The sequence below is a fragment of the Panulirus ornatus genome, chromosome 68 (genome assembly GCF_036320965.1).
Source record: "Panulirus ornatus isolate Po-2019 chromosome 68, ASM3632096v1, whole genome shotgun sequence".
NCBI lineage: Eukaryota > Metazoa > Arthropoda > Malacostraca > Decapoda > Palinuridae > Panulirus > Panulirus ornatus.
This window is the reverse complement of record NC_092291.1, coordinates 3299670-3314669: the sequence shown is the minus strand read 5'-3', so window position 1 is coordinate 3314669 and position 15000 is coordinate 3299670. Positions and strand designations below refer to the sequence as shown.

Below are 15000 nucleotides of genomic sequence, written 5' to 3'. Positions count from 1 at the left end.
GGTGGTGTGGGAGGGTCATGAGAGAGTGTGGTGGTGGTGGTGTGGGAGGGTCATGAGAGTGTGTGGTGGTGTGGGAGGGTCATGAGAAAGTGTGGTGGTGGTGTGGGAGGGTCATGAGAGTGTGTGGTGGTGGTGTGGGAGGGTCATGAGAGAGTGTGTGGTGGTGGTGTGGGAGGGTCATGAGAGAGTGTGGTGGTGGTGTGGGAGGGTCATGAGAGAGTGTGGTGGTGGTGTGGGAGGGTCATGAGAGAGTGTGGTGGTGGTGTGGGAGGGTCATGAGAGAGTGTGGTGGTGGTGTGGGAGGGTCATGAGAGAGTGTGGTGGTGGTGTGGGAGGGTCATGAGAGAGTGTGGTGGTGGTGTGGGAGGGTCATGAGAGAGTGTGGTGGTGGTGTGGGAGGGTCATGAGAGAGTGTGGTGGTGGTGTGGGAGGGTCATGAGAGAGTGTGGTGGTGGTGTGGGAGGGTCATGAGAGAGTGTGGTGGTGGTGTGGGAGGGTCATGAGAGAGTGTGGTGGTGGTGTGGGAGGGTCATGAGAGAGTGTGGTGGTGGTGTGGGAGGGTCATGAGAGAGTGTGGTGGTGGTGTGGGAGGGTCATGAGAGAGTGTGGTGGTGGTGTGGGAGGGTCATGAGAGAGTGTGGTGGTGGTGTGGGAGGGTCATGAGAGAGTGTGGTGGTGGTGTGGGAGGGTCATGAGAGTGTGTGGTGGTGGTGTGGGAGGGTCATGAGAGTGTGTGGTGGTGGTGTGGGAGGGTCATGAGAGAGTGTGGTGGTGGTGTGGGAGGGTCATGAGAGAGTGTGGTGGTGGTGTGGGAGGGTCATGAGAGTGTGTGGTGGTGGTGTGGGAGGGTCATGAGAGAGTGTGGTGGTGGTGTGGGAGGGTCATGAGAGAGTGTGGTGGTGGTGTGGGAGGGTCATGAGAGAGTGTGGTGGTGGTGTGGGAGGGTCATGAGAGTGTGTGGTGGTGGTGTGGGAGGGTCATGAGAGTGTGTGGTGGTGGTGTGGGAGGGTCATGAGAGTGTGTGGTGGTGGGTAACATTCGTACGGTGTAGCGTCATTAGCCTCGCTCATGGTCAAACGTTATGGAGAGGACGCTAAAAGTACCATGACCTTCAGCTGTGACCTTGACCTGACCTCCACCTGTGACCTTGGTCTTGACGTTACGACGCACAGGGTATGGGTAGAGGAGGAGGGGAGCACGACACACTAGGTGGTGGTGATGCGGGTGGGGGAGGGAAGATGGTGCAGCAACATGTGTGTCAGGTAACGCCCTCGTCTGCGTCACAAGATACACAACTGTGTGTGTGTGTGTGACCGACGCACCAACACAAGCCACTGCTTCACCACGTCCGCTCTTCAAGCGGGACCTTAATACAGCTTACAATGTTGTGATACAAGGTTTACACACACACACACACACACACACACACATTTCAAACTATCCGTTCCCCTGTCCCACATTCTCTTCCTTTACCCTAACCATCCCACTAAAAAAGGAAAGGAAAAAGAAAAAATAAGTCACGTGTTGTTCAACGCCCAGCTGATCTCCAACGTTCGGGCGTGTCGTCTGCTGGTGACCTCACCGAGGACTCTATGGCCACGTCGGAAAACTAAATATGTTGCCAGTGTGTTATATAGGACGACACATTACCTGTGTGTTATATAGGACGACACATGACCTGTGTGTTGTGTAGGACGACACATGACCTGTGTGTTGTGTAGGACGACACATGACCTGAGTGTTGTGTAGGACGACACATGACCTGTGTGTTGTGTAGGACGACACATGACCTGTGTGTTGTGTTGGACGACACATGACCTGTGTGTTGTGTAGGACGAAACATGACCTGTGTGTTGTGTAGGACGACACATGACTTGTGTGTTGTGTAGGACGACACATGACCTGTGTGTTGTGTAGGACGACACATGACCTGTGTGTTGTGTAGGACGACACATTACCTGTGTGTTATATAGGACGACACATGACCTGTGTGTTGTGTAGGACGACACATTGCCAGTGTGTTATGTAGGACAACACATTACCTGTGTGTTGTGTAGGACGACACATGACCTGTGTGTTATGTAGGACAACACATGACCTGTGTGTTGTGTAGGACGACACATGACCTGTGTGTTGTGTAGGACGACAAATGACCTGTGTGTTGTGTAGGACGACAATATTATGACCTGTGTGTTATGTAGGACGACACATGACCTGTGTGTTGTGTAGGACGACACATGACCTGTGTGTTGTGTAGGACGACACATGACCTGTGGGTTATGTAGGACGACACATTACCAGTGTGTTATGTAGGACGACACATTACCAGTGTGTTATGTAGGACGACACATTACCAGTGTGTTGTGTAGGACGACACATTACCTGTGTGTTGTGTGGGACGACACATGACCTGTGTTGTGTAGGACGACACATGACCTGTGGGTTATGTAGGACGACACATTACCAGTGTGTTGTGTAGGACGACACATGACCTTTGTGTTGTGTAGGACGACACATTACCAGTGTGTTATGTAGGACGACACATTACCTGTGTGTTGTGTAGGACACATTACCTGTGTGTTGTGTAGGACGACACATTACCTGTGTGTTGTGTAGGACGACACATGACACACATGACCTGTGTGTTGTGTATGTCGACACATGACCTGTGTGTTGTGTAGGACGACACATTACCACTGTGTTGTGTAGGACGACACATGACCTGTGTGTTGTGTAGGACGACACATTACCTGTGTGTTGTGTAGGACGACACATGACCTGTGTGTTGTGTATGACGACACATGACCTGTGTGTTGTGTAGGACGACACATTACCAGTTTGTTGTGTAGGACGACACATGACCTGTGTGTTGTGTAGGACGACACATGACTTGTGTGTTGTGTAGGACGACACATTACCAGTGTGTTGTGTAGGACGACACATTACCTGTGTGTTGTGTAGGACGACACATTACCAGTGTGTTGTGTAGGACGACGCATGACCTGTGTGTTGTGTAGGACGACACATTACCTGTGTATTGAGTAGGACGACACATTACCTGTGTGTTGTGTAGGACGACACATTACCTGTGTGTTGTGTAGGACGACACATGACCTGTGTGTTGTGTAGGACGACACATTACCTGTGTGTTGTGTAGGACGACACATTACCTGTGTGTTGTGTAGGACGAAACATGACCTGTGTCTTGTGTAGGTCGACATATGACCTTTGTGTTGTGTAGGACGACACATGACACACATGACCTGTGTGTTGTGTAGGACGACACATTACCTGTGTGTTGTGTAGGACGACACATTACCTGTGTGTTGTGTAGGACGACACATTACCTGTGTGTTGTGTAGGACGACACATTACCTGTGTGTTGTGTAGGACGACACATTACCTGTGTGTTGTGTAGGACGACACATTACCTGTGTGTTGTGTAGGACGACACATTATCTGTGTGTTGTGTAGGACGACACATTACCTGTGTGTTGTGTGGACGGCACATGACCTGTGTGTTGTGTAGGACGACACATTACCTGTGTGTTGTGTAGGACGACACATTACCTGTGTGTTGTGTAGGACGACACATTACCTGTGTGTTGTGTAGGACGACACATTACCTGTGTGTTGTGTAGGACACATTACCTGTGTGTTGTGTAGGACGCATTACCTGTGTGTTGTGTAGGACGACACATTACCTGTGGGTTGTGTAGGACACATTACCTGTGTGTTGTGTAGGACACATTACCTGTGTGTTGTGTAGGACACATTACCTGTGTGTTGTGTAGGACACATTACCTGTGTGTTGTGTAGGACGACACATTACCTGTGTGTTGTGTAGGACGACACATTACCTGTGTGTTGTGTAGGACGACACATTACCTGTGTGTTGTGTAGGACGACACATTACCTGTGTGTTGTGTAGGACGACACATTACCTGTGTGTTGTGTAGGACACATTACCTGTGTGTTGTGTAGGACGACACATTACCTGTGTGTTGTGTAGGACGACACATTACCTGTGTGTTGTGTAGGACGACACATTACCTGTGTGTTGTGTAGGACACATTACCTGTGTGTTGTGTAGGACGACACATTACCTGTGTGTTGTGTAGGACGACACATTACCTGTGTGTTGTGTAGGACGACACATTACCTGTGTGTTGTGTAGGACACATTACCTGTGTGTTGTGTAGGACACATGTTGGTAATCGCTGGAGCTCGGGGTGGCGACGACGTAGGTGGGTGAGGTGATGATGCAACCTGAGGCACTGTTCACGTAGGCCAAGGTGGCTGTGACGTACCCTGGGGTCGTGGCTACGTACGCAGACGTCGTGGTGACGTAACTTGGAGAAGTAGTGACGTAGGTCGTGGTGACGTAACTTGGAGCAGTAGTGACGTAGGTCGGGGTGGCGGTGACGCAAGCTGGTGGGCTGACTGCAGCAGTCGAGCCGCTGGTGAGGGGCGGCGGTGGTGGTTGTCGTGGTGTAGGTGTAGTGGTCGTCGTGCCACCAGAGGGGGTAGTGATGGTTGTGGTGGAGGCAGCGGGGGAGGTTGTGGTGACGGCGGCCGTGGTGGCTGTGGTGACGGGACTCTGGTACCGCCACGAGGGGCCAGGCTCCGACGCCACGTAGAAGGTGGGCACACACTCGATCCACTCCTTCCATCTGGACCTGCCCGACATGTTCTTCATCGTCCTCACACTATACGTACGTACAACCAACCTGGTCCTTCGTTAAGTGTTGTAAAGGTCTACACTTGCGGAGATTTCACACAATCTACACTCACGCTCATGTCTGCAGCTGTTAGATATCATATACGGTACATGGAATGTGTCCTGCAAGAGACCACTACTTACTTCATAGAGGCTTTCATTCACGTTAAGCTAACTCGCTGGGAATCACAGCCAAGACTTCACAATGATCAAAGTGTTACATTAATCAAGGTGTCACACTGATGACGCTGTCACACGAAGTATCACTCACTAGGATCCCCATCTGTATTTCTTCCCCAGGCCACACCCACTATCGTACCTCCACATGTCTTCATGTGTCTATTCAAACTGACACAACTCACTTTCAAACCAGGTCCGTCCAGCGGGGCGTCTACCCTCCTGCTGTTCCTCTCCCCGACACCTAACCTCCTATCCCTTCCTTCCTGCCTCCCTCTTCCCTTCCCTCGTCGGCTGCACAGTCAACACAGGTCGAGGCTGTAATTACCGCCACTCGTGCTCAGGATCAGACTCGCGCTAGAGCGAGTATTACACTCTGACACGCGCCCTTCGTCCTGGTTCACACACTTAAAGATATACACATGACATGCGCCCTCCTGGTTCACACACTCAAAGCTACACACACACCCAGCGCGGTGCTCTACGTCACTGTCCCAATATATTAATTTGCTAATCAATGAAGAATGACTGCCTTGGCTTAGGAAGACAGGTCAGCCTTGAGTCTCACACAGTCCTGGCCACATCTGGTGTTGGCGCTCACACAGTCCTGGCCACATCTGGTGTTGGCGCTCACACAGTCCTGGCCACATCTGGTGTTGGCGCTCACACAGTCCTGGCCACATCTGGTGTTGGCGCTCACACAGTCCTGGCCACATCTGGTGTTGGCGCTCACACAGTCCTGGCCACATCTGGTGTTGGCGCTCACACAGTCCTGGCCACATCTGGTGTTGGCGCTCATTTTTTCCTCATTCTCTCACGTCCTCTTTCTCTTGGTGGGTAAATGAACCTATTTGTTATCATGTAATAGGATGATCAATGAACAATAGAGAAAGTATTAAACATTCTGACGCAGCGGCAATCGCTTCAGTCACAAGGCTCTGGTATATGTAACCAGGTTTACATGTTTCATTTTCTGGGCCTGTGAAACCACATGTTACACACACACACACACACACACACACACACACACACACACACACACACACATGAAAATATGAACAATATGCAAACTTGGTCTAAGTTTGTGCAGGCGCGACACGGGGAAACCCCACTTGCTGACACCTCCTGCTAGTGTGGCTGCAGCACTGGCCTCCACACCAGCTTTAAGAGGTAACGTCCGGGAATACCTGTGTCGATATTCCAGTAAACAAGACAAAATAACTCTCTACTCCTCACTACACTACTGCCTCCCACCTTTCTTTCTCTTTCACAAGAAAAAAAAAAATCAGTATCACGTTTTTTTCTGTTGTGTTGGCTGCAGCGAACACACGACCGTTACACTGAGGTACACATCACGTAACAACACCTAGCCCTCCACAGACACACGGGGCCCGAGGAGGACCTCCACACGAGACACCTTGCAGTAAGTGCAGGAGGTCGACCTTGAGGCGCAGACCGCTCATGGACACGCTAACACCACCGCCACTACTAAAGTGAACAGTCTACATCTCCACTTTCACTCTCACTCTCGTCTACAAATAATTTTCAGGTAGTGGCGGCGGCGGGGGAGTGGACGCCTCCAGGAGCTCTCCATCTTGCACCAATTTCTTGACCAACCTTTTCACGGCAGCCTAACCTTGGCTGTGTTCCAGGACGACATAGATATCCACTATAACAAGAAGTGATTTTTCTTCGTACACTAACTGAGGTTCCTTTTAGGACGACACATATCCTCTTAATGTACGAGAGTTGGTGTACAGGAGCAGGTGTGAGCGGCGAGGCGTCGAGGCCTCCTCTGGGGTCACACTACGCCAGGCTCCATTCCAGTGGTGTGCCAGAGCGAGGGGAGCCGACCCAGTCTGAGGGGAAGGCTGGATATGCCAGTTCGTCCTCATAAACCAACGCTATCAAACCTACCAGAAGGCAGTGTTATGGTCTTGTATGGCCACTGTACACACACTCACACTATCCTTCCGTCATATTAGTATGATAAACGATGGTCGACATCTTGAAGATGAAAATAAAAATACTATCCACGCACTGGCAGCAGTCGGACGAACGTCAACAACACACACGCACGAACATACGCGGGCGGGATTTCCCAGCCTTCCAGATCCAGCCGATTCCAGGAACCAGCAGCGTGGTAGCCGCCCCTTGCTGGACGCCTTCTCGATCCGACCTACAGTGCTGCTCAGCTTTTTCCTGACCTCCACTAACCCTTGATGAGCCTTAACTACTACACAAACTGCCGACTATTGGACAAGGATCCGGTTAGATATGAGAGGTGAGCAGTGGAGCTCGGGGCCTCAAGCGAGCAGGTCCTTATAAATAATCGATGGAGTTGCAAGTCTGGGGAACCACGAAAATCATGGGAATTTTGCTTGTCCTACTTAGCTCTGTACTTGACATTCATGCTGACTATTTCATACCCGTAGCCGTGGCTTCATGTGAGCACGGGAGGCGGGAGGCTGTGCTCCTGGGGCGTATACTCACACACATTTCATATGGTCTCTTAAACATGCAAAGGAATTGCTGAATCACTGATGTGTGGTTTTCTCAGTGAAAGAGATAGTCTCCTCAACCCAGTGGTACCGGTTCTATTCTACAATTAACGTACAGATAACAAGGCGAGCATGAGCTAGAGATAGAACATTTTGTTAGCCCCAGACGATGGTAACCTATGAACAGGGGACTTGAAGAACAAGTAATCAAGAAATGATTCATCATATCTCTGACCTGTCAAGTGTAAGTGAGAGTGAAGAGCTACAACACAGGCTAGAAAGTATTGTATTAAGTGTGGGTCGGTCGGTCGGTCGGGCGGGCGGGGTTGTGTGAGAGAGGGGGTCGTATGACTGGTGCCTAGCCCACGCACGCGCACCGCCCACCTATCGACCCACAGTGGTCGCCCCTCCGGTCGCCGCTACTAACGCTATCGTCAGGGGCGGTGTTCAAGGGCCCCGCCGAGCGTGTTCCTCCTCCACACGTCCAACATCTCAACCCTACCCTTGTCTTTCGTCCGTTTCTTGCACCAAAATTCCAACCTGTTACTACTCCCTCGCGACCATAGACCACAACTAATATTTCTTTCCTCAACCGGCGCACATTACTGCCTCTCACACAACGCCGCTTCTCACTTGCCTGCAATGTAGAGCCGGGTTAAGATATCACGACCTCTCTCCCACCAGTCATGAGACTATGATGGAGAGCGAGGGTGCTGTACTCGCCATACCCAGCCTTCACCTCCCACACACCAGTTCTCGCCAGAATCAATATTTCGTCTTCATTACAACCAGGCGTTTTCGTCTACATGATCGAGTTCTCCTTCGTAACCAAACGTCTTGATTTGATCCCGCCGTCAGGATCATCTGCCTATAATAGTGGCTGTCCTTCCCCCAACCTACATCTCTAACCATGACGGACCTTATGAAGCTCCTCACGCACATCAAAAATGGTACCTTCTCCCGTGATAGGTTTATTCCACAGACCAAACATATTCGTGTTGGAATTTCGTGTTGTCATGCGTCTCCAATCATGGCATATCTATCTTCCATGAGAATATCTTGGCGTAGATTCTTTTTTCATTTCCTGCGTATATCGCAATTTCAAATATCCTGACTTTTTACGCACAGCTCTCACACTGTATTGCCAGGGGACTTTAGCATCTCCGTCTCTTGTTGGACCACTAATTCACCTGGTCGGTCCCACACAGGTGCTACCACATCTTCGGTCCATCTTAACCCCCTTGTTGTGCGTCACACGTGTGTGTGTGTGTGTGTGTGTGTGTGTGTGTGTGTGTGTGTTGTGGTGGTCAGCGTCATCTGTTCGCTGTTCCCGCGCGTTGCCCTGTCACCAAGACCTCCGCCTCCTTCCTCACTCAAGACCTCGCCAATGGGAGAAGTTCAGGGATAATGACATCTCTTTTGTCTCAGCAGCTCGTTTGTCTTATCAGATGAAGAACTGGCAACTCATTCGTCTCAGCAGGTGATAAGCTGGCAACTCATTCGTCTCAGCAGGTGATAAGCTGGCAACTCATTCGTCTCAGCAGGTGATAAGCTGGCAACTCATTTGTCTCAGCTGTTGCAGATTTGGCAATTGATTCGTCTCAGCTGATGGTAATTTGGCGACTCGCTCGTCACGGCTGATGTGGGACAGGCAATGCGTTTCCTCAACCTTCCAGATCCTCTTGCTTGCGCGTTCGCCTCATAGAAACAGGATCTGAATCCTCTCAGCTCACAAAGTTTCACTCCTCTGTTTCAGTAAAGATCTCGTCGATCTCAGCCAACAGGGAACCCGCCATGCGACACTACGCATCTTTCTCAGCTATCAACAGCGTTGCCATAGATATGTCGCCGTTAACAGGTGGGAAATGTCACGCATATACCTCAGTCAACAGAGAACTTCCACGCATTTATCTCACTTAACGGAGAACTACCACAGCGTTTCTCTCAGTTAACGGAGAACTCCCATGCGTATAACTCAGTTAACGCAGTACTTACAACGCATTTACCTCAGTCAACGGAGAACTCCCACGCGTTTATCTCACTTAACGGAGAACTCCCACGCATATACCTTAGTCAACAGAGAACTTCCACGCATTTATTTCACTTAACGGAGAAGTTCTACGCATATACCTTTGCCAACGGAGAACTTTCACACATATACCTCAGTTAACGGAGAACTGATGTCACACACACACTTAAAAAGATGTGGCGACTGGTTCGTCCTGAGAGCAGATAGCGATGTGGGCAATATTAAGACGACAGTTTCTCTTTAAATCGTTGAAGGGCGAAGTTGATGGTTGAGTTCGGTGGGAGGGGAGGGTCTACTGACGGTGGCGGGGGCCAGGTCTTCCTGACGTCAGTGGCGGGGTCCCAGGTGAAGACCTGACGTCGGTGGTGGAGGCCAGAACTTCCTCACGGTAGCAGGAACCAGGATGTACTGAAGGCAGTCGGGGCTACAACAGCAGCTTTGAGAACTAACTGAGGGAGGAGGGGCAAGTCTGATGGGTGCAGGAGAGGCTTTCCCTGTTGAGGGTCTTAGTGAAAGAAGTCGCGAGTGTTGAGAAGACTTAGTAAAGAGGTGTTGGGAGGCCTTACGGAGGGAGTGCCGCGAGGTCCGAAGGAGAGCGTGTCGTGTGACCTCAGCGACAGCATGGGGCTAGATCGGCCTACTGAGGGAGTCGCAGGGTCATGAATGAGGTAGACATCTAGGGGTCTTCATAAGGTAAGCAGACGAGGATTTAATAAGGAAGTGTGGTGAGGTCTTAGTGATGGAGTAGGCGGAGGTCTGAGTGGTGGCGGAGGTATGTTCATGTACTGCAGGAGTGTGGAGCTTCTGACGCAGAACTGTGGCGGATCCAAAGGTGAGTTGATGAGGCGGTGTGGTAAACAGGTGATGGTTGGCAGCACACCCGTGTGACGCGCTCCTGAGGTGTCAGTGGTGGGTTGCAGGGAGGGAGGAGAGGAAGTGTGTAAGTCACTGGAGGTGTGCAAATGACCGTGCAAGGAGATGACAACACACACGGTGAATACTACACCAAGCAACACTCCACACACCGTCTCACACCACACAAAAACATTGCTCTTACCGCTGTAACACCCCACGAATTCCTCCATATATATATATATATATATATATATATATATATATATATATATATATATATATATATATATATATATATATATATATCCCTAGGGATAGGGGAGAAAGAATACTTCCCACGTATTCCCTGCGTGTCATAGAAGGCGACTAAATGGGGAGGGAGCGGGGGGCTGGAAATCCTCCTCTCTCGTTTTTAGTTGTCCAAAAGAAGGAACAGAGAAGGGGGCCAAGTGAGGATATTCTCTCAAAGGCTTAATCCTCTGTTCTTAACGCTAACGCGGGAAATGACGAATAGTATGAAAAAAAAAAAAAAAAAAAAAAAAATATATATATATATATATATATATATATATATATATATATATATATATATATATATATATATATATATATATTTTATTTTTTTTTATTATACTTTGTCGCTGTCTCCCGCGTTTCCGAGGTAGCGCAAGGAAACAGACGAAAGAAATGGCCCAACCCACCCCCCCATACACATGTATATACATACGTCCACACACGCAAATATACATACCTACACAGCTTTCCATGGTTTACCCCAGACGCTTCACATGCCTTGCTTCAATCCACTGACAGCACGTCAACCCCGGTATACCACATCGCTCCAATTCACTCTATTCCTTGCCCTCCTTTCACCCTCCTGCATGTTCAGGCCCCGATCACACAAAATCTTTTTCACTCCATCTTTCCACCTCCAATTTGGTCTCCCTCTTCTCCTTGTTCCCTCCACCTTTGACACATATATCCTCTTGGTCAATCTTTCCTCACTCATCCTCTCCATGTGCCCAAACCACTTCAAAACACCCTCTTCTGCTCTCTCAACCACGCTCTTTTTATTTCCACACATCTCTCTTACCCTTACGTTACTCACTCGATCAAACCACCTCACACCACACATTGTCCTCAAACATCTCATTTCCAGCACATCCATCCTCCTGCGCACAACTCTATCCACACCCCACGCCTCGCAACCATACAACATTGTTGGAACCACTATTCCTTCAAACATACCCATGTTGGGGTGAAGAGGGTGGTGAGAGTAAGTGAGCTTGAGAAGGAGACCTGTGTGAGGAAGTACCAGGAGAGACTGAGTACAGAATGGAAAAAGGTGAGAACAATGGAAGTAAGAGGAGTGGGGGAGGAATGGGATGTATTTAGGGAATCAGTGATGGATTGCGCAAAAGATGCTTGTGACATGAGAAGAGTGGGAGGTGGGTTGATTAGAAAGGGTAGTGAGTGGTGGGATGAAGAAGTAAGAGTATTAGTGAAAGAGAAGAGAGAGGCATTTGGACGATTTTTGCAGGGAAAAAATGAAATTGAGTGGGAGATGTATAAAAGAAAGAGACAGGAGGTCAAGAGAAAGGTGCAAGAGGTGAAAAAAAGGGCAAATGAGAGTTGGGGTGAGAGAGTATCATTAAATTTTAGGGAGAATAAAAAGATGTTCTGGAAGGAGGTAAATAAAGTGCGTAAGACAAGGGAGCAAATGGGAACTTCAGTGAAGGGCGCAAATGGGGAGGTGATAACAAGTAGTGGTGATGTGAGAAGGAGATGGAATGAGTATTTTGAAGGTTAGTTGAATGTGTTTGATGATAGAGTGGCAGATATAGGGTGTTTTGGTCGAGGTGGTGTGCAAAGTGAGAGGGTTAGGGAAAATGATTTGGTAAACAGAGAAGAGGTAGTGAAAGCTTTGCGGAAGATGAAAGCCGGCAAGGCAGCAGGTTTGAATGGTATTGCAGTGGAATTTATTAAAAAAGGGGGTGACTGTATTGTTGACTGGTTGGTAAGGTTATTTAATGTATGTATGACTCATGGTGAGGTGCCTGAGGATTGGCGGAATGCGTGCATAGTGCCATTGTACAAAGGCAAAGGGGATAAGAGTGAGTGCTCAAATTACAGAGGTATAAGTTTGTTGAGTATTCCTGGTAAATTATATGGGAGGGTATTGATTGAGAGGGTGAAGGCATGTACAGAGCATCAGATTGGGGAAGAGCAGTGTGGTTTCAGAAGTGGTAGAGGATGTGTGGATCAGGTGTTTGCTTTGAAGAATGTATGTGAGAAATACTTAGAAAAGCAAATGGATTTGTATGTAGCATTTATGGATCTGGAGAAGGCATATGATAGAGTTGATAGAGATGCTCTGTGGAAGGTATTAAGAATATATGGTGTGGGAGGAAAGTTGTTAGAAGCAGTGAAAAGTTTTTATCGAGGATGTAAGGCATGTGTACGTGTAGGAAGAGAGGAAAGTGATTGGTTCTCAGTGAATGTAGGTTTGCGGCAGGGGTGTGTGATGTCTCCATGGTTGTTTAATTTGTTTATGGATGGGGTTGTTAGGGAGGTAAATGCAAGAGCTTTGGAAAGAGGGGCAAGTATGAAGTCTGTTGGGGATGAGAGAGCTTGGGAAGTGAGTCAGTTGTTGTTCGCTGATGATACAGCGCTGGTGGCTGATTCATGTGAGAAACTGCAGAAGCTGGTGACTGAGTTTGGAAAAGTGTGTGGAAGAAGAAAGTTAAGAGTAAGTGTGAATAAGAGCAAGGTTATTAGGTACAGTAGGGTTGAGGGTCAAGTCAATTGGGAGGTGAGTTTGAATGGAGAAAAACTGGAGGAAGAGAAATGTTTTAGATATCTGGGAGTGGATCTGGCAGCGGATGGAACCATGGAAGCGGAAGTGGATCATAGGGTGGGGGAGGGGGCGAAAATCCTGGGGGCCTTGAAGAATGTGTGGAAGTCGAGAACATTATCTCGGAAAGCAAAAATGGGTATGTTTGAAGGAATAGTGGTTCCAACATATATATATATATATATATATATATATATATATATATATATATATATATAATATAATATATATATATATATAAAATAAATATATATATATAATATATATATATATATATATTTCCACCTCCAATTTGGTCTCTCACTTCTCGTTCCCTCCACCTCTGACACATATATCCTCTTGGTCAATCTTTCCTCAATCATTCTCTCCATGTGACCAAACCATTTCAAATCACCTATTCTGCTCTCTCAATCACACTCTTTTAATTTCCACACATCTCTCTTACCCTTACATTATTTACTCGATCAAACCACCTCACACCACATATTATCCTCAAACATCTCATTTCCAGCACATACACCCTCCTGCGCACAACTCTATCCATAGCCCAGGCCTCGCAACCATACAACATTGTTGGAACCATTATTCCTTCAAACATACCCACCCCTGCCCTCCGAGATAATGTTCTCGACTTCCAAACATTCTTCAAGGCTCCCAGAATTTTCGCCCCCTCCCCCACCCTATGATTCACTTCCGCTTCCATGGTTCCATCCGCTGCCAGATCCACTCCCAGATATCTAAAACTTTACTTCCTCCAGTTTTTCTCCATTCAAACTTACCTCCCAACTGACTTGACCCTCAACCCTACTGTACCTAATAACCTTGCTCTTATTCACATTTACTCTTAACTTTCTTCTTCGACATACTTTACCAAACTCAGTCACCAGCTTCTGCAGTTTCTCACATGAATCAGCCACCAGCGCTGTATCATCAGCGAACAACAACTGACTCACTTCCCAAGCTCTCTCATCCACAACAGACTGCATACTTGCCCCTCTTTCCAAAACTCTTGCCTTCACCTCCCTAACAACCCCACCCATAAACAAATTAAACAACCATGGAGACATCGCACACCCCTGCCGCAAACCTACATTCACTCAGAACTAATCACTTTCTTCTCTTCCTACACGTACACATGCCTTACATCCTCGATAAAAACTTTTCACTGCCTCTAACGACCTGCCTCCCACACCATATATTCTTAATACCTTCCACAGAGCATCTCTATCAACTCTATCATATACCCTCTCCAGATCCATAAATGCTACATACAAATCCATTTGCTTTTCTAAGTATTTCACACATACATTCTTCAAAGCAAACACCTGATCCACATCTCCTCTACCACTGCTGAAACCACACTGCTCTTCCCCAATCTGATGCTCTGTACATGCCTTCACCCTCTCAATCAATACCCTCCCATACAATTTACCAGGAATACTCAACAAACTTATACCTCTGTAATTTGGGCACTCACTCTTATCCCCTATGCCTTTGTACAATGGCACTATGCACGCATTCCGCCAATCCTCAGGCACACCTCACCATGAGTCATACATACATTAAATAACCTTACCAACCACTCAACAATACAGTCACCCCCTTTCTTATAAAATTCCACTGCAATACCATCCAAATCCGCTGCCTTGCCAGCTTTCATCTTCCGCAAAGCTTTTACTACCTCTTCTCTGTTTACCAAATCATTTTCCCTAACCCTCTCACTTTGCACACCACCTCGACCAAAAACCCTATATCTGCCACTCTATCATCAAACACATTCAACTAACCTTCAAAATACTCACTCCATCTCCTTCTCACATCACCACTACTTGTTATCACCTCCCCATTAGCCATCTTCACTGAA

The 15000-nt window shown here is 48.0% G+C and overlaps 1 protein-coding gene across 10 annotated transcripts in view; it reads right to left on the bottom strand.

The window, feature by feature from the left end:
• wnd (Mitogen-activated protein kinase kinase kinase 13 wallenda) overlaps nucleotides 1–15000 on the bottom strand; it is a 436263-nt gene that overhangs the window by 317624 nt on the left and 103639 nt on the right. The window contains exons 1-2 of one of the 10 annotated variants that reach the window (XM_071659715.1): nucleotides 6596–6721; nucleotides 4188–4843 (exon numbers count right to left, since the gene is read on the bottom strand). The exons of 5 other annotated variants lie outside the window; for them this stretch is intronic. In XM_071659715.1, the coding sequence (XP_071515816.1) occupies nucleotides 4188–4699 (512 nt within the window). In that variant the 5' untranslated portion in view covers nucleotides 4700–4843; nucleotides 6596–6721. Of the gene's footprint in view, nucleotides 1–4187; nucleotides 5114–6514; nucleotides 6722–15000 lie in introns of those variants that run through there. 4 more of the 10 variants (XM_071659714.1, XM_071659716.1, XM_071659717.1 and 1 more) reach the window with 4 other exon arrangements.